We start from the raw sequence: 19,355 nt of genomic DNA on the forward strand, positions 1-19,355 counted from the left end.
GCATCATTTGAAGAAGGTTATATTGGCAAACAACGCGTTTCGAGGGAAGATCCCTTCTTCTTTAGCTTCTTTGCCGGTGCTTTTAGAGGTGAGGCTAAATGGGAATCAGTTTCAAGGGCAAGTACCTGATTTTAAACAGAAGGACCTTAAGTTGGTTAGCTTCGAAAACAATGACCTCGAGGGACCTATACCCGAAAGCCTTCGCAGCATGGATCGTGGATCCTTTGCAGGTAACCAAACCAACAGTTCAATATATGTAAATAATGTTTGGTAAATATCAAAGTTCTTATACGTAAAAAACATATATAATCTTTCTTGCTTTGTTGAAAATTGCAGGGAACAAAAACTTGTGTGGTCCTCCACTAAGCTCATGCTCGGGGACTTCTCCGAATCTACCTTTTATTCCCACGGAGAAGAACAAATACCAATCTTTCTTCACGGCTGCAATTGTTTTGATTGTCATTGGGATAATACTAATGATCATTTCGCTTGTGGTCTGTGTCCTTCATACCAGAAGACGCAAGTGTTTGTCGGCTTATCCATCCGCAGGGCAGGACAGGACAGAGAAATACAATTACGATCAATTCGCGGACAAGGAGAATGCCGTGGAGTCTGTATCGAGTTACACTAGTAGGAGAGGAGCGGTACCGGATCAGAGCAAACTCTTGTTTCTGCAAGATGACATTAAAAGATTTGACCTTCAAGATCTTCTTAGAGCCTCTGCTGAAGTTCTTGGGAGCGGTAGNGGAAAGGACAGAGAAATACAATTACGATCAATCCGCGGACAAGGAGAATGCCGTGGAGTCTGTATCGAGTTACACTAGTAGGAGAGGAGCGGTACCGGATCAGAGCAAACTCTTGTTTCTGCAAGATGACATTAAAAGATTTGACCTTCAAGATCTTCTTAGAGCCTCTGCTGAAGTTCTTGGGAGCGGTAGCTTTGGTGCTTCTTATAAAACTGGGATACATAGCGGACAGACGATGGTCGTGAAGAGGTATAAGCATATGAACAATGTCGGAAAAGATGAGTTTCATGAGCATTTGAGACGGTTAGGGAGATTGAACCATCCAAATATGTTGCCTATTGTGGCTTACTATTACCGTAGAGAAGAGAAGCTCTTGATAGCTGAGTTCATGCCAAATCGTAGCTTGGCAAGCCATCTTCACGGTATGTAACACTCAAAATTATTGTTGTCGATAAAAATTAGAACTTTATCAGCAGTTTTGAAAGCGAAAAATGCTCTGTTTCAGCGAATCGTTCTTTGGATCAACCTGGATTGGATTGGCCAACAAGGAAAAAGATTGTACAAGGAGTGGCTAAGGGTTTAGGTTACTTGTTCAATGAGCTACCAACCCTAACAATCCCTCACGGTCATCTCAAGTCATCGAACGTTGTATTGGACGAATCATTTGAGCCTCGTTTAACAGATTACGCGCTAAGACCAGTGATGAACTCAGAGCAGTCTCACAATCTAATGATCGCTTATAAATCGCCAGAGTATACCATAAAAGGACATTTAACAAAGAAGACAGATGTTTGGTGCCTCGGGGTTTTGATCTTGGAGCTTTTAACAGGTAAGTTTCCAGAGAATTACCTAAGCCAAGGGTACGATGCGAACATGAGCCTGGTGACTTGGGTGAGTAACATGGTTAAGGAGAAGAAAACGTGTGACGTGTTTGACAAGGAAATGTTTGGGAAGAAGAACTGCAAAGCAGAGATGCTAAACCTTTTGAAGATAGGGTTGAGCTGTTGCGAAGAAGATGAAGAAAGGAGGATAGAGATGATGGATGCAGTGGAGAAGATAGAGAAGTTAAAGGAAGGAGGAGAGTTTGATAATGATTTCGCATCCAATAACGTCTTTGCTTCTCGGTTAGTAGACGACGATGACTTTGCTTTCGCCACGAATCGATGATGAGTTGATTGAAAAGTTAAAAACAATTTGTTGTAATCTTGATGCAAAAGAAAAGGACTGATTAATTTTTTTTTTTTTTTTTGTTCATTGTTATGTAACTTCTCCAGCTTTCTAAAGTCTGTGTAATTTGTAAATCCTTTTTGCTGAGTTTTGAAAGTTTACTCCTTTCCAATCGCAAAAGGTGGTAAACACATTCGTAATAGCCATCTCTTGAGATCGAACCTTATTTGTGTGAGAATTAAAAAAATTTGCAAACGCAACTTTTTTCTCGGGATTTTAGATTTAGGGCTAAAAAGATTGGATTTCCTATTTGAAATTATCTTACCTATTTCAACATTTCCTATTTGAAATTGAAAATATTACCTATTTCAACATTTCCTATTTGAAATTATCTTACCTATTTCAACATTTCCTATTTGAAATTGAAAATATTTGCAATGCTTCCGTTGCAGGAGGAACTGAGTGCATGCTCGGGTAGCTCTGATACACATTCAAGCACTTTATCTGACATATAGAAGAACTCAGGTGCATTAGAGAATCCTAAACTTCCCACAAAGGATTAGTTTTTAATCATCGATTGTATGTACATATTGTGGAACTCGTCAGTAGTAAAGAATTAAACAATAGAGGAAAAAAGATGAGTAGGTTTGGTTCTAATATCTCGCAAACTCATTTTGAAAATTATGGTAGACGAAGTCTGGACCGCATAATTCCCCCCACTATTGGTCATATTGGTGACCAAGTTTATAAGAGAAAAACTTATCAGCGGTTGTAACAGAAATCGGTTAAAAATAACAGATAAAAAAGATAGAATGGTAAAAGAAAGCGGTTGAATATTTAATTTGATTGATATGATTATAGGGGATTAGTACGAATTATCCCTAAATTATGAAAAATTAAAATTAATTTAATTAAATAATAAAATTATGGAAGATAAAATATTTTATAACATGAAAAAGTAATAAACCAATAAATTATAATGAAACCTGAAAAATATAGTTACTAAACGAAACTCATAGATATAAGTTTTAAGTGTAAATTATGAACGCATAGCATGCTAAGATTTGTTATATAACATATGATTAAATTAAAATGTATTATTGTAAAATAAGGAAAAACGATTTGTATCCCTCCAGAAACTTTCATATAGCACCACATCCACTCAGTTTTTAAACGTCGATCTCTGTCCCCCCAATTTGTAAGTTTCAGTCCAGTATCCCCCCAAATTTACAGTTCGAAACTTCTATCCACACATTATGCTAAAATCGTGGTTTATCATTGGTTTACGCGGTTTATGACACAAAACCAATGCGAAACCAAAAACCGAATACAGTAAACCGAATTGAGACCCGATTTCACAACCCGAAATATATACCCAGTGTGAAGAATCCCTAAATTAAAAAATTTAGAACCCTAGTTTTAATTTTGCTCTCTTCATCGATACTTTAGATTTCTATTTTCAAGAACTGAGCTTGGATATGAGCAATTCATCTGGAGCTACGAGTACAACATCCAATGTCCAACAGAGAAGAAGAGTTGTGGGTGTACCGAAGACGTGTTGGTGTGGAGCTAGTATCTTGGCTTTGATTTCAAAATCCGCTGCCAATCCATACCGCCGTTACTATCGGTGTGGTTATGCTGCATCACATAAGGTAATGTGTTTGATTTTTGGATTGTTTTGGACAAATTTCACTATAATTCTCTGTGTTGTGTAGCTCATTGATGATAACCACAATTTCAAGTGGGTTGACAAAGCATTGTTGGATGAGATTAAGAGATTGGCTGTCAGAACGGCTGTACTTGAACAAACAGTGTCCCAGATTACAACAGAGACTATGGATCACCAGAAGATTGTTTTTTAGAAGATGCAAATGAAGCTAGAGAAAGAGATTTTTGAGAGGGTAGAAGAAGAACTGTTGGAAACCAAATCAAGTCTGAAGAAAATAATGATTGTTGTAATTGTAGGTTGTATGATCATGATTGGTTTGAGCAAACTGATAGTTTGATTGGCTTGTGGTTGTTGGTTTTGTTATGTATGGGCTTGTAGTTGTTGGGTTTGTTATGTATTGTGTTGTTGTTGTTAGTGTTATGTTGTTCTTGTTGTGTCCTCTTTGTTGTCTAATGAGAAAGGAGATACCAAAATAACAAAAAACAGAGACATTGGCACAAATGGTTCAAAACCAATACATAAGCCGAATTAAACATCCTAAAAATGCATCCATGGTTCAAAACCAATACATAAGCCGAGTTAAACATCCTAAAACAGAGACCATTACATTAATTATCCTAATCAGATGGGAAAACAAAAACCCGACCATCTAACACTTCCTAATCCTTCATCCTTGCTAGATCATCCTTGAGACATCACAACTCCTTGAGACGGTTCCACTTGAGTGCCTTGAGTGCCTTGAGCAAGTTCAAATGTCTAAGACACAAGATGAAGCAAAATAAAGGTCAATTTCACATACTATTTAACACAAGGTAGATTGAAAACTTCACTCACTAACCTGTTTAGAAGACTTCTTCCTCGAGTGAAACCTAGAATTGTGACCAGCTTCACCACACATACCACAATGCATTATCCTTTTCAACTTTTTAGGTGCTTTTTTCGAAGGAGACTCATTTGGTCCTTTTTCCTTTTTTTGTCCTTCTTACTCTCCTTTCCTTTCTTCCTCCCAGACTGCGGTGGTGATGGTGGTCTATGCACATTAGGGAGGTTAGTAGATGGCCAATAAGCAGGTCTTCTTTGTGGAACAAGACCTTCTGTGTAGTTCCTCCTCCACATAGGTGTCCGAAACCAGAAACACACATAGTCTTCAACCTCAAACTTCCTATCAATAATGACTCCATAAGCATGCTCACAAGGAATGCCACATATTTGACATTTTTGACAAGTGCAAGTCCTCTCAGTCAAGTTTACCCGATGAGAAATTCCACTAAGTGTAGCTTCGTAACTGTCGTTTGTGCTCCTTCTTATCTGACATTCGGAAGCTTTTTCAAATTCTTTGGCAAGGAACTTAGACACATATGGCGTGCATCTCCCATTGTGATCATGAGACTCGGCAGATCTCTTGGCAATCCTGACCATCGCAAGTCTCTTTATGGTCTCAAGTATTGGCACAAATGCTTTGTCCCTGGTTTTCAAAATGGAGTTGTTGAATGACTCGACTGAGTTATTCTCAACATCTTCACAGAAGTTTTCTTGCTTGTAGAACGCCATGCACCAAGTTCTTGGTTTCGACTTTACAACATCACGCCAGACAATCTCACTGTAGTTTTTAAGCTTGATCATGTTTGCTTCAAAATCCTTCTTATTGTAGCTCCATGCAATATCCCAGACATACTTCTTCATCTCTTTATCTTTCCCATGGTTTCTCTTCAAGTTGCCATAAATGTGTTGGACACACATTCTATGCTCAACTTTTGGTAGCTCTAACTCAACAGCTTGGATAAGTCCCTGAAAAAAAAGCAAGAGATTAATAACTGAATAAATACAACACATTACCAATGAACCCAAAATCAGAATGTTTATTACCTTTTGGCGATCAGAGACTATGATATAACCATCACCATCCATTAGTCCCAAATCAGCCTTAATCTTCCTCACAAAGCACAACCAATTTACTATGTTTTCTACTTGTACACACCCCCATGCTATTGGGTAGATAGCATTATCTGAATCTCTACCTAAAGCAACCAGCAACTGACCTTTAACTTTACTTTTTATAAAGGTTCCATCTAAACCTATTAGTGGCCTACAAGAATCTTTTCATGTTTTCTTGAGCACATCAAAGCAGACATAGAAACTGTTGAATACCTCTTCTCCTGCATCGTTAGTCACAATGTCAACTTCAACTATTCAAGTACCTATTGAAATAACAACAATTACAAGTATTTATCTATATTAAAAAAATTAATAGTTAAATATATTGTAATGCATATTTATATTTAAATTTTGTACACAAATTGAATATTTACTATTATAATAATCAAAAGATAAAGAATTAAATAATACAAAAGAGGTTACTGTACATCCACCCAAAACAAACATACTATGTAGAGGGGAGTTTGCAATCACTCTTCCAATGGGATCACCTGAAAGAGGCGAAACACAAAAGAAATTGTTTGATGTAATGAATCATAGGAAACAAATACATCATAGCATCATAGAGATTCTGCGACTCTCGCTTAAACAAACCAATGTCTTAAATCTCTTAACTTCCACAAGAACAACATGACAACCTCTTGTAGACGATTGGGATTGCTTCAAGACTTTGGTAACACAAACTACATTCCAAAATCTTGTTACTTGTGTTCTACACAACAACCATTACATCATTTATTAAACCAGTGTACATCGAATGAAAAATTGCAGGTTAATAGCTTCAAGACTCACTGCAGAGCAACAGTTGATTACGGACTGAAGTATACATGAGCTCTTGCCAATATCTGGAATGGCTTCATGAACACCGCTCATACCACCAAGAACCATTTGTATAAAAAACTCGGGGAATTCTGTTGCTCCAATATTCAAAGTTTTATTACTCGTTGGAGTAGAAGAATAAGGAGGTGTTTTAGATGAATATGACATCATCGATCTAAAATATGGATCATATTTTGGAACAGCTGATGTTATGAAAATTTTTGGTGAATAACCATAGTTTGGTAGATTTTGGAGTTGATTAGAAGATTGATTTTAAAATTGATAATTGTTGGGATCTATTCCCTAAAACGATTTAAAAAAAAAAGCGAAAAGCAAGAGTAAGTAGTTTTTTTCGATATCCAAATCAAATGAAACAAATGTTAAAAAAAAACTAGTTTATTTTAAAAGGTTTAAAGGTTATAGAATATGAAAAATGATGAATTTTATTGTTAATATATTATATATATATATATATAATTTATGAGATAATTGATGATACATAATTGAGAAAAAACAAATCCAAAATTTGAACATCCAACAGTCATGAGCCATGACATTTTGACCAGAGAGTCCTTTACTGTAAGTTATTGGGGCGGGGGAGGAGAAACAACATCACTTGAAGCGAGGAGATGATAGAGTGAAGACTTTATTTGCGGACCCGAAGCTGTCGGAGAAGATGATGAATGGGTGGTCGAAAGTATCAATTTTTTTTTGTTGTTGTTGTTGTTCTTCACTTCACCACTGAATCGAAATTTTCTATTTTGGGAGAAGAGGAATTTTCAAAATCCCTAATTTTAGGAACACCGTAGATTTCTTTTGAATTGAGAATGAGATCCTCCAGGAAGATTTTAGTGAATCGAGAGATAGAGATTTCGTTGGAAACACTAGGGGGGTTCTCAATCGATGAAGGCTCAAAAGGGAAACAACTCGAAGAAGAAAAGTTCGAATTCTGGGTTAGTTGCAGTAGCAGTTGATAATAATAAAGGAAGCCAACATGCTCTCAAATGGGCTGCTGATCATCTTGTCTCCAAAGGACAAACCATTATCCTCCTCCATGTCATCCTCAGATCATCATCATCTGATTCAGGTCTGACTGAGCTTTGTCTTGATGTTATTTATGCTCTTTGTATTACAAAAACCCCCATCTTGGTCTTGTTGTTCAGGTTGTTGCAGATTTAAAGTTTTTGTTTTTTTTGGTGGGTTTTTGCAGGTGAGGTTTCTGCAGAGAAACATATGCAAGCCGAGAGTCTTTTTGTGACGTTCCATTGCTACTGCAGTCGAAAAGAGGTAAATAAAAACCCCATCTCTGTTCCGCGCTTACAAAGCTTTGTTTCTAATGCGAACCCATGAAATTGATATAGCAAAGCCTCTGGTAGTTAATAACTGTTTCCCCCTTTAGATACAATGCCTTGACGTGACGCTTGAGGATGACAACATAGTCAAGTCCCTTACGGAATATGTTTCCTCTGGCGTCATTGAGAATTTGGTTCTTGGTGCCCCATCGAGGCATGGATTCATGAGGTGATTTCATATAAAAATTCTCTTCCTTCCTATATCAAATTGAGATCTTCTTCTTTTCTATTTGTCTCCTTTTTTAAGTGTTTATTTTCTATCCAATCATACAGAAAATTTAAGATTTCTGATACACCGAGCAACGTAGCGAAAGCAGCACCTGATTTCTGTACAGTTTATGTCATTTCCAAGGGGAAGATATCATCAGTCCGCTATGCCTCACGAGATGCTCCATATCGCTCTCCTCTTATGGGTCAAATTGAAAACCACTCTGAAATCTGTAACTACGAAAAGTTCAGGAACACCATGAGCTTTAAAGGTACTATTATTAGTTTTAAATAGTTTTTTTTCGGGGCTTAACCATCCATGTGGAACTGCCACTCATCTTGATATTGTTCCTTCGTTGCTACAAACAGATAGGACTCCGGCAAGGTCTTCGACTGCTAGCTCCATTGAAGATTATGGAAAGTAATGTTTCATGATTATCTCTTTTCTCTTTGCCAAGAAACACTGATCCTACTTTTTAAGACGACAAAAAAACTTATCTTTCGTTCTTTCTTTTGCATTAATATCATCGACAGGTCACCTATGGCGAGAACATCAAATTACCCAAACTCATTCTATGATTTGATAGACTCGGAGAACGACATATCATTTGTTTTCTCAGGCAGGCCAAGTACTGCAAGCTCAGGCCGGCGAAGTACCACAAGCTCAGGCAGGCCAAGTACCACAAGCTCAGGCAGGCCAAGTACAAGTACTGGGAGGTCTGACATATCTTTCGTGAGCTCAGGCAGGCCGAGTTTAAGCACTACTGGAAGCCCTTCCTTCATCTATGACTTTCCTGATTCTGGTTTAACTCCAAGAATGTCAACAGGCTCTGGACACTCTATGCGTCTAGGAATCAGGTTTAATGACACTAATATCCAACATGATTTCTCCTTCGTCTCACAAGATAGCGGTCGGTCATCTTGTTCTTGTTCACCACAAAACTTGGTAAGTTGCGTTTGATGGGTTATATAGACAGCAGCCATTACATGTTTTCGTACGTGAATGGTTTACTATATATATGTTTTTTCCTGAAATGTACAGGAAGAAGTCGAAGCTGAGATGAGGAGATTAAAGCAGGAACTGAAACACACAATTGACATGTATGGATCAGCTTGCAGAGAAGCCCTAGCAGCAAAGCAAGAGGTAAAATAATATATTAAAGTAAACCCGTCCCTGTGACTGTGAATATGATAATATATAGCAGTGTTGACTGTTAATTTTGGATCAAAGGCAAAGGAGCTCCAACGTCAGAAATTGGAAGACGAAGGATGGGTGCAAGAAGGACAGATATCGGAGAAATCTATAAAGTCAATAGTGGAAAAAGAGAGAGCAAACAAAGCTGCCATGGATGCCTCTGAAACAGCAAGCAAGATAGCAGATCTCGAAACACAAAGACGAGCCATAGAAGCTGCAGGATCTTTCTCGGATTCCAATTTGAGATATCGGAGGTATGTTATCGGTGAGATTGAAGAAGCCACCAACTCATTTGACAAAGCTAATAAGATAGGCGAAGGCGGGTATGGTCCTGTTTATAAGGGTTATCTTGATCATACCCCTGTTGCTATTAAAGTTTTGAGACCAGATGCAGCTCAAGGAAGATCTCAATTTCAAAGAGAGGTACAGCTAACCTAAAATCATAAAATACTCTCAAAATCGATTAGATGTTTGTTCACCGACTATTGAGAATTGTTGCAGGTGGAAGTTCTTAGCTGCATAAGACATCCGCATATGGTGCTACTTATTGGAGCATGTCCAGAATATGGAGTGCTTGTTTATGAGTATATGGCCAAAGGCAGTTTATCTGATAGGCTCTATAAATATGAAAACACGCCACCACTCTCATGGGAGCTCAGGTTTCGAATTGCAGCCGAAGTTGCGACGGGTCTGCTCTTCCTTCACCAGACGAAACCAGAGCCTATAGTGCACCGTGATCTGAAACCTGGAAACATTTTGATTGACCAGAACTACGTAAGCAAAATCGGGGATGTTGGATTAGCTAAACTAGTGCCTGCAGTTGCTGAAAACGTAACGCAGTGCCACGTCACATCAACTGCTGGGACTTTCTGTTACATTGATCCGGAGTACCAACAAACTGGAATGCTCGGTGTGAAATCTGATGTCTACTCCTTTGGTATCTTGCTTCTCGAACTGCTCACTGCCAAAAGACCAACGGGTTTGTCTTATACCGTTGAGCAAGCGATGGAGCAAGGCACATTCAAGGACATGTTAGACCCAGTAGTGCCTAATTGGCCTGTGGAAGAAGCTACTTCTTTGGCAAAGATTGCACTTAAATGTGCACAGCTGAGAAGGAAAGACCGGCCAGACCTCGGTAAAGAGGTTTTACCAGAGCTCAACAGACTGAGAGCTCGTGCAGATGCGAATATGGAATGGATGATGTTCAACTTAAGCAGAGGCCTAACACCTAATCATAGCCAAGTCTCCTTGCCACCAGTTGTGAGTTTTGAAAATGATCTTAGCAATTTCCAACAATTTCTATCGAATCCTCATCTTAAATTGAAAATCTTTGAAATGCTTCCGTTGCAGGATGAACTGAGCGTATGCTCGGATAGCTCTAATACACATTCAAGCACTTTATCTGACACAGAGAAGAACTCAGGTACATTAGAGAATCCTAAACTTCCCACCACAAATGATTAGTTTCACTCATCTCCTGTAACATTAACATATGTTTGGTCCATCAAATCTCACATTTTCCATTTTTTATTTATATATCTCAGACCAAAACGACATGGAGTGAGGCCATTCTTGTCTTTGTAGTTTGTATAAAAGTGTGCCGTGTAATTATAAAAGCTGTATGTAAACAATGTATCAAGTCGTAAAGAATAAAACAACAGAGAGAAAAAGATGAGTAGGTTAGTTATAATATCTCTGCAAGACGCAACTCGTTTTATGTCTAGACCGCACAATTCCCCGCTACTAAGACCATGTCCACTCCAGCAACTCTCTTAAATTGCTCAAATATAAACAAATCATATTATTTATTCTAAACTAATTAAAGCAACACATTTAGAACTTAAACAAAACTATGCTTCCACTAGAGTAACTCAAATAGGTTGCTGAATCATTACAATAATAATTTTTAAACAATTATTTCTTAATTAACAAATTTTAATATTCTAAAATGACAAAACAATGATTTCAATTAATATTTTACATAATTTGGAAATGTTAAACATATATTACATAAACAAAAAAAAACGCTTGAGAGGTGTGGCAATCATCGTAACCGTTTCCAATCTGACCAGGGTGGTTCATGATGATAATTTGGTTACCTTGTTACAACAGCAGATCATCTGCTTGACACCAAGGTGAAAGCAAGGAGAGCGTGCTCACGGGTCTGACCATCCTTGGAGATACCAGCCTCAAAACCACCAGTGGTGGAGTCAATGACAAGGACAGCACAATCAGCCTGGGAAGTACCGGTAATCATGTTCTTGATGAAATCACGGTGACCAGGAGCATCAATGACTGTGCAATAGTACTTGGTGGTCTCGAACTTCCAAAGGGCAATGTCGATGGTGATACCACGCTCTCTTTCAGCATAACCTGCAACAAACCTGCAACAATACTTTAAGCTCTATGTGTTGGTTCTTTCCCATAGAGCTTACCTTGTCCTGTTTCTGCCATTTTCTTGAGAAAAGCCTGCAACAAAAATAGGAAGAAAAAGAACACAATCGAAACACAAGCTATAAGTACCAAACCAATCTCAAATCCAGATTAAACATTCTTCTTCTTCATTCCGACACAGAACTCATGCTTGATTATTTATGAACTCAATCAATTCTTATATAAAAATGCACCAACAATCGATCAATGTCTCTGCTGGTAGGATCCTTTACAAACCTAAACCAACAAAACAGAAACCACAATCGTAGGATCCTTTACAACCTAAACCAACAAAACAGAAACCACACTTATACATATACTAACCAACTATATATTGCTACATTATCCAAAGATCACTATCGAAGAACTCTCCTATGCAATTGATATGGAGCCAAATGGTTCTAGTTTTCAAAACTGGAGTCTTACAAACTTATGAGTGAAAGGAGAAGGCATCAAGATGATTACCTCCATAGCAAGAGCACTGAACAGAAGCAAAGTTGCCAAAAGCTGCAGAGAAATCAGGACACTATCATTCCAGTTGACTTTCTATACCCATTGTGATATAATAAGGACATCTGCAAAATACAAATATAACAAGCCAACAACGTCAGGTACTATCTGAAAAACAAGAAACAAATATGTTGAAAGAGCAAAGCAAAATGGTGATAAGGAAGCTACAAACAGAATGAGGTCTGACCAGATTAGTGCACAACGGTTTCGTTGTTATGTCTAAATAGTAATAATCATAAGGAAGAAAAAAAAACACAGACATTCAAATCCTAAACAATTCCATATAAAACAAGTTGAATGAATATGTAACAATAACAACACAACAAACACAATTAGCTTTTGTTACCTTTTAAATTTTGATCATTATCTCAGGAGAAGAGAGCCCTTACGTACACCTTCAAGAAGCACGATTGAAGTTAACAAGAGTTAGTACCCGTTCACCTTTTTCCAGGCTCCATACGTACACCTTCAAGAAGCTCCTGCGAAATACTTTAATCATTCGCAACAAAACAGCAAACAAACCTGTTGGATCGACATCTTTGGCGAGCTTAATTGCATCCGATGTGGCTATTATGTCTTGGTTAGCAGGGGATATAGCTAATATGATACAATTGGGCTGGAAACAAACAGAACTAAACAATTTAGAACCAGAAGATGCATCCAACGATTATAAACAGAAAGCATAATATAGCTGCAGAAACAATACATCTCCTTAAAACCAAAGCTCCTTGCTCAAAAATAAAGCTTCTTCCTCAAAACCAAAGCTTTTATTAACAAACACATAAGAAGAGAAGGTTTTAAAAATTCACAAACCAGATCCTCTAGGAAGAAAATCTCACACAACAAGAACCAACTTTAATTCAAAACCACCACTCGCTATGTTCCAAGCTCTAACCATGATTGAATCATGAAATTTCAGTGGTAAAAAAATCTGATCAGATCAAGCAAACACATTCTATTTCCTCCTTAATAAGATGCAAAAATCACGAAATCAGCATCATTCCAAGAGCATGGGAACGCAAAGCACGGAGTGATAGACTTGGATTGAACAAAACGCAGAAAGGATTGATCGAATTCGTCAGATTGAGAAGTTAATCAGAGAGAGAGTGAGGAAAAAAACCTTGAGGGACGAAGAGGAGTCATGCGAAAGGAGTAGTCGCCTGAGAATGCATGAAACCGCCGCCGGCAAACTCGCCTCCGTCGTCCATCGATTCGCCGTTTCGTCGAGAGAGATTCTGCAAAAGAAGAAAAGGAGAGAAAAAAAATACTGTCTTTTATATTTTATAAAATCCAATTAGAAATTGACACCTACCGTGTCTTCACAGTTCCTTCCGCTACTCCGCAGAGCAACGGTTCTACTAATTTGTGGGCCAGTTTTTTTAATTTTTATTTTCTTTTGGACTTAAAAATGGTCTGAGTACCCAAAAAAAACTCCACTGGACATGCTCTAAGTCTAGTAACTGATGTCAGTACCTGACGCTAAATTTCACGATCATTGGTTTATTCACTCAACAAAAAGTTAGTATTTTCTCTATTTCGGTGAAGTTCTCAATTCAAACGCATCTTCTTACTTTTGGATTTATACTAGAATGAAAAATTTCCGCAATGCTTAAACTTTCTCTACTTACTCATTATAATCACTAATTTGTATGCATTACTTAATTTAGCAGAGGTTGGTCACAAGAAAATGTAAGTAACTTGAAATTTCTTTTTTATTTTAGTTACATTAATCCGAAGAAAATATAAATAGAATATTAGAAATTTTAGGAAAAGCAAAATAGAAACTAATAACAAAATGGTAAGTTTTAATAGTTTGAACGTTATTGTCTTGGCTCATATATATCTTCTAAATGTGAATTTTTGTTACTGTATTATTTTGATATTATTGCTAATTATTTTTCAAAAATTTCCACAATCTGAAAAGATTGTTAACTTAAACCTTTATACTTTATATTAAATATATTACTTTATATATTTATGTAATATCTTCAAAAATCTGAAATGAAAAAAAAAACCCCCATTTAATATCAATTTGTATCAACTGGATTTTATATCCAAATGTGTGATAGTGTTTATGTGACTAGTAATATTAAGGAAAGAGTGAAATCCATGTACAATTTATTTATAGATTTTCTATATTGATTAATCACTAAATAATATGTATTAATTGAATTAGATTGGCCACAAGAAAATTAATAATAATGAGAATAAGATAACGGAAAAATGAGGAGCTAGCTAACAAAAACAAGTAAACATTTGAAGGCCGTTTAGTTCATCATCATGCAAGGGCTCATGTGTCATGTGTGACAACGTAATGCGTTACTTTTTAAGTCAACACTTCGAGGAGTGTTATTGGAAATTTATAAAGAATTTTAATCACTTCAATAAATTATTAAAAAAATGAATAAGTGAAAGATTTTGGAGAATTGCTTAATAGTTTTTTATAATTTTGTTGTTTAGTTTTTTTTTACAATCTTGTAAAGTCTCTCAAACAATCTATTTATTTTAATGTGCTTACCATAACTTTATTTTGTAAAGAAAAAGTGTATAAAGTCATAAATCAATAACATAATAATTGAATTTATTAACAATCCAAAATTTTATTTTGACCAATTTATTAATAGTTGATTCTTTTGAATAACATAAAAAATTTTTATTGACTTTCTACAACACAAACCAAGAACATTAAATTTTAAAGAGTTTAACAAAATCTTGATTGAATAACAACATATTTTATATAATAATTTAAAGTCACTAAAACTCTATTTAAATCACAAACTAATAACACCACATTCAACTGAAATGCAAACTTGTACTTTTGGTAAAAAGGTTTTGGCTATATAAACGAGCAATATTCTTATGTTATCATCATCATCTCAATCATCATCACAAAAAAAACAAACTTTTTCAGAAATAATGTCTCGTCTTGGTCAGTTTCAGATTCTTGTTTTCATCAATGTTTTGCTTATGTTATCAGCTGAATCCCGCAAAATCCAATTGGTGAACGATGATGATCTTGAATCTAGCAACGAGGGTGAAATTAAAGGCAAACAGTGGGCTGTTTTAGTTGCTGGATCAAATGATTACTCTAACTACAGGCATCAGGTATACAAATGTTTAGATTTTGTGTGAACATGTAACATCAAAATTTCCATATGGTCCAAGAGAGATTTTGTGTGTACTAAATCGATTCGATGTTTTATTTCACAGGCTGATATATGTCATGCATATCAGATACTCCGAAAAGGCGGTCTAAAAGACGAAAACATCATTGTGTTTATGTATGATGATATCGCGTTTTCCCCGGAGAATCCTAGACCTGGAGTTATCATTAATAAACCCTATGGAGAGGATGTTTATAATGGAGTTCCTAAGGTTCTTATTATAATTATTTGTTACTTCTTTTATGTCACAAATGGTTCCATATAATATATTTAGTTTTTGTTGGTTTTAATTGGTTAATATAGGACTACACTAAAGAAGCTGTTAATGCTACGAATTTCTATAGTGTGCTACTTGGAAATGAAAGTGGTGTCGCAGGAGGAAGTGGCAAAGTTTTGAAAAGTGGTCCTCTTGATACTATCTTCATCTACTATGCTGACCATGGATCTCCTGGATTACTAGGTTTTTTAAGCCAAACAAAAAAATTAATTAACTAATCCATATATATCTCTAATCAAGATGTATCCCTCTTGATCCATACTAATCGAAAGTTTGTTGATGTTTATTATCAGCGATGCCTAGGGGTGAGAATGTCCTTGCAAAAGATTTCAATGAAGTCTTGGAGAAGATGCATAAGCTAAAAAGCTATAACAAGATGGTAAATAACTCAACCCATTCGTTATTATATCTCTATCCTTTATATACATGTTCTGTTTTTTGAGGTGTGTTTTTTTGGATGTTAGGTGATCTATATTGAAGCATGTGAAGCTGGAAGCATGTTTGAAGGGATTTTAAAAGACAATCTCAACATATATGCACTGACTGCTTCTAATTCGCAAGAGAGCAGCTATGGAACTTACTGTCCTGATACATATCCTCCTTCTACTTCTGAATATGACACTTGTCTCGGCGATGTATTCAGCATCTCTTGGCTTGAGGACAGGTACTGCCAAACAAAAAATGATTCAATCTTTATGGACTACTATTTCGAATATTTATATTTGTTCTTGAAAACTTTGTGTTTGAGAATAACTTTTTTCTCTGTTTTGTGAATGCTTTTGGGGACAGTGAACTTCATGACATGAGCAAAGAGACATTGAAGCAGCAATACCAAGTTGTAAAGAGAAGAACAGGATCTGATGTAGAACAGACTTCTCATGTATGCCAATTCGGATCAGAGGAGATACTTAAAGATTATCTTGTCTCTTACATTGGAACCAATCCTGAAAACGGAAACTTCACTTTCACTGAATCCCCTTCCTCAACACCGATCTCTAGAGCTGGCTTGGTCAGTCCTCGCGATATCCCTCTGTTATATCTCCAGAGAAAAGTGAGTTTTTTTGCTTTCTTCTTCTGGTTTTCGATCATTTTAAAAGAAAGAGTGATTCATGTTTTAAGGTTCATTCATTTCTCAGATTCAAAAAGCTCCAATGGGATCACCTGAAAGAGGCGAAGCTCAGAAGAAATTATTTGATGTAATGAGTCATAGGAAACAAATCGATCAGAGCATCATAGAGATTCTGCGACTCTCGCTTAAACAAACCAATGTCTTAAATCTCTTAACTTCCACAAGAACAACAGGACAGCCTCTTGTAGACGATTGGGATTGCTTCAAGACTCTGGTAACACAAACCACATCCCAAAATCTTGTTGTTACTTGTGTTCTACGCAACAACCATTGCATCATTTATTAAAACAGTATACATCAAATGTAATATTGCAGGTTAATAGCTTCAAGACTCACTGCGGAGCAACGATTGATTACGGACTGAAGTATACAGGAGCTCTTGCCAATATCTGCAATGTGGGAGTGGATGTGAAGCAAACTGTTTCAGCCATTGAACAAGCTTGTACAATTAAATGATTTGCAAAATTATGTGACCGACTTTAAAAACTATCAAAGTTTGTTCAATAAAACTCGATGTAAGCAAATTGGCTGATGCCTATTTTTACATGGAAAGCTTTTTTAATCGATGGTAACGCGAAAGTAGTGGTCTTAACTTGCGAATTGGATTCACAGAACTGTAACCTCGTACCAACTGTACGGTACGGACAGCTGTACTTACCTAATAATAGTCTTCTTCCGTAACGTGTTGACCAAGAAAACAAAAGACATAAAAAGCAGACAGATCAATTGAATCGAATTACACAAGAAAAAAAAATAAGAAACAAGAACAACTGGGTTTCGCTAACCTAGCTTGTTTTTTATTTTTTCACTTTCTATGAAGATAACAGCTTTCATGATAAGATCTTTATCGTTATCTATGATCTACCAAGTGTAAAGGTCCTTTGACGTTGATAGATATATAAATGATTCCTTTAGAATTTTAACTTCTCATGACACCATATTTCGTTTGATTATTGCTATCTTTCTTTTTTTGATTCAACAAAATGATTTCGCTAAGTTTCATCATACGTTTAGCAAACCAAGAGATCAGACGAAACAAAAGGTACGAAACTAACATAAAGGATCGTCTTATCTCGGGTGAATTATCAGACGGTAGCAGACGAGCCAGAGATCAAAACGATGTCCCGAGAGGACATCTTGCGGTCTACATGGGCGAAGAGATGCAAAGGTTTGTGATACCAACCAAGTATCTTCAATATCCTGAATTTAGGACTTTGATGGATGAAGTAGCAGATGAGTTTGGGTATGAACATGAAGGAGGGATTCATATTCCTTGTGAAGAAAGTGTTTTTGAAGAGATTTTGATTAGATACATGTCTTGTGACAAGAAGAAACAAGTGTACAGATAAATGTAATTATATAAACCATACTAACTTATTTTCCTCTTTTTCATATTCTTCCTCTAGTGATCAAACCTGTGTTCTTGAACCATTCACTACCAAAGAGATCAGGTTTCTCGTCTTTGCTGCATATGCATCAAAAACAAAACACAGACCTGCTACTAAGTCATCATCATCTATTAAAAGAGATTATCAAGGAACAAAAATAATGCCATGTTCCTTAATCGTATCGATCACAATCCCTAGCTTTCCTTCGATTCTTTCTCCCTTTCTTGGCTCATAAGAAACTGCGTAGACGTCAGCTTCCATTGAACGCTCAGCTATGAGCTTACCGATGAGTCTGCAGGCTTCGTTGTCCACAAGAGACGGTATATTAGTCCTTATATCTCTAGCATTTGTGGTAGCAACCGAAATGACTTTGCTTGTTGGCCTATGCATCACTTTGGCGTGTATGAACTTCCTGGAGAAGAACACATTGAGCAGGAAAGGCCTCATGTACATGTCTGTTCTCTGCTTCCATGACTTCTTGTTGGGTCTTTTCGCCGCTTCACCACGTGATCTTCGAGTCCAAGCAGCTTGCACAAACGAGTCCTAAAACAATCCATTAAACAAAACATTATAAGAACAATTTCAATAGCAAATCATAACTGCAAAGCTAAGACAAGAGGGTATTCTGAATCATTAGGTACCATTATAAGAAGAAAAAATTGAATCTTTTGAACACCCAAAAGATAAAGGTTTAAGCTTTGGAACCTAGATTCTTATTCACATTAAAGGGCCTCTAGTTCATGTTCATTACGATTCACTAGAACCCTAGATTTCTACTTCAAATCCACAAATTACAATTGACTAAATTGAACAATGAGTTCCAACACACAAGAGCAGAGACAAAGTTACAAAAATCAGAGAAGGAGCAAAAACTATACACTACCAAGAACAATTACGAAACTATCTCAGAGATTGTGCAGAGACAACGCGATTACAGAAAGGCTTCTTTACCTTTTTGACAATGGGAGATGAGATAACAGAGCCGATTCCGATAGAGAGTTTGGGAAAAGAAGACTGCCACGAAACTGAAGAGCCCAGTTTACTAGAACGACTTGACCGAGTCAGATTCGAGTCGCAGGGGAGGAGTGAGCAAGTTGAGGAGACCACGCAAGACATCGTCGTCGAGCTTGAGAGTGGGAGAAAGCGGTTGGAGAAGAGTGAGAAAAGGTAAAGACTGATCGGATAGGGCTCGGCGGCTAAACCCCTGACCGGGCTGGTTTGTCCGGTCAAAATCGGTTATCATGAGATAATAATGAAATTGGTGAACCGGATCGAATCATCAACCCCAAAACAGAGAAAGATATTTTTGAGAAAATAAAGGGATAAAAATGAGCGTTTTGATTCTACAAGTGGGGGTTGTACAT

At 36.8% G+C, this 19,355-nt stretch overlaps 6 protein-coding genes and 1 pseudogene across 7 annotated transcripts; 5 read left to right on the top strand and 2 right to left on the bottom strand.

Annotated features, from left to right (window-relative positions):
• LOC104705814 lies at window positions 99-2,080 on the top strand (annotated as a pseudogene).
• Window positions 3,392-3,775, top strand: LOC109133496 (uncharacterized protein At4g04775-like). Its single transcript, XM_019246882.1, has 2 exons — window positions 3,392-3,565; window positions 3,629-3,775. Exons 1-2 carry the CDS (start codon window positions 3,392-3,394, stop codon window positions 3,773-3,775), a joined length of 321 nt encoding a protein of 106 aa, XP_019102427.1.
• On the top strand, window positions 6,856-10,829 carry LOC104785159 (U-box domain-containing protein 35-like). 2 transcript variants are annotated; one of them, XM_010510319.1, is made up of 11 exons: window positions 6,856-7,423; window positions 7,547-7,623; window positions 7,736-7,857; window positions 7,962-8,167; window positions 8,265-8,316; window positions 8,430-8,841; window positions 8,938-9,039; window positions 9,127-9,513; window positions 9,592-10,350; window positions 10,441-10,513; window positions 10,635-10,829. In XM_010510319.1, exons 1-11 carry the CDS (start codon window positions 7,240-7,242, stop codon window positions 10,652-10,654), a joined length of 2,394 nt encoding a protein of 797 aa, XP_010508621.1. In that variant the 5' UTR covers window positions 6,856-7,239; the 3' UTR covers window positions 10,655-10,829. The 2 variants fall into 2 exon arrangements, with proteins under 2 accessions (XP_010508621.1, XP_010508613.1); XM_010510311.2 differs by lacking the exon at window positions 10,635-10,829 and having other exon boundaries at window positions 10,441-10,628.
• Window positions 11,207-12,570, bottom strand: LOC104705830 (elongation factor 1-alpha-like). The gene is made up of 4 exons (XM_010421918.1): window positions 12,556-12,570; window positions 11,989-12,030; window positions 11,526-11,559; window positions 11,207-11,463 (listed from the first exon to the last, which is right to left on the bottom strand). The coding sequence occupies exons 1-4, from the start codon at window positions 12,568-12,570 to the stop codon at window positions 11,207-11,209; spliced, it is 348 nt and encodes a 115-aa protein (XP_010420220.1).
• LOC104785183 (vacuolar-processing enzyme delta-isozyme-like) lies at window positions 14,826-17,167 on the top strand. The gene is made up of 8 exons (XM_010510344.2): window positions 14,826-15,138; window positions 15,244-15,408; window positions 15,501-15,657; window positions 15,768-15,853; window positions 15,939-16,138; window positions 16,264-16,525; window positions 16,611-16,817; window positions 16,919-17,167. The coding sequence occupies exons 1-8, from the start codon at window positions 14,893-14,895 to the stop codon at window positions 17,057-17,059; spliced, it is 1,464 nt and encodes a 487-aa protein (XP_010508646.1). The 5' UTR covers window positions 14,826-14,892; the 3' UTR covers window positions 17,060-17,167.
• On the top strand, window positions 17,335-17,976 carry LOC109125450 (auxin-induced protein X15-like). Its single transcript, XM_019227078.1, has one exon. The coding sequence runs from the start codon at window positions 17,587-17,589 to the stop codon at window positions 17,950-17,952; it is 366 nt and encodes a 121-aa protein (XP_019082623.1). The 5' UTR covers window positions 17,335-17,586; the 3' UTR covers window positions 17,953-17,976.
• LOC104785175 (50S ribosomal protein L18-like) lies at window positions 17,886-19,164 on the bottom strand. The gene is made up of 2 exons (XM_010510332.2): window positions 18,943-19,164; window positions 17,886-18,534 (listed from the first exon to the last, which is right to left on the bottom strand). Exons 1-2 carry the CDS (start codon window positions 19,105-19,107, stop codon window positions 18,136-18,138), a joined length of 564 nt encoding a protein of 187 aa, XP_010508634.1. The 5' UTR covers window positions 19,108-19,164; the 3' UTR covers window positions 17,886-18,135.

Source organism: Camelina sativa, chromosome 1 (assembly GCF_000633955.1).
Source record: "Camelina sativa cultivar DH55 chromosome 1, Cs, whole genome shotgun sequence".
Lineage (NCBI taxonomy): Eukaryota > Viridiplantae > Streptophyta > Magnoliopsida > Brassicales > Brassicaceae > Camelina > Camelina sativa.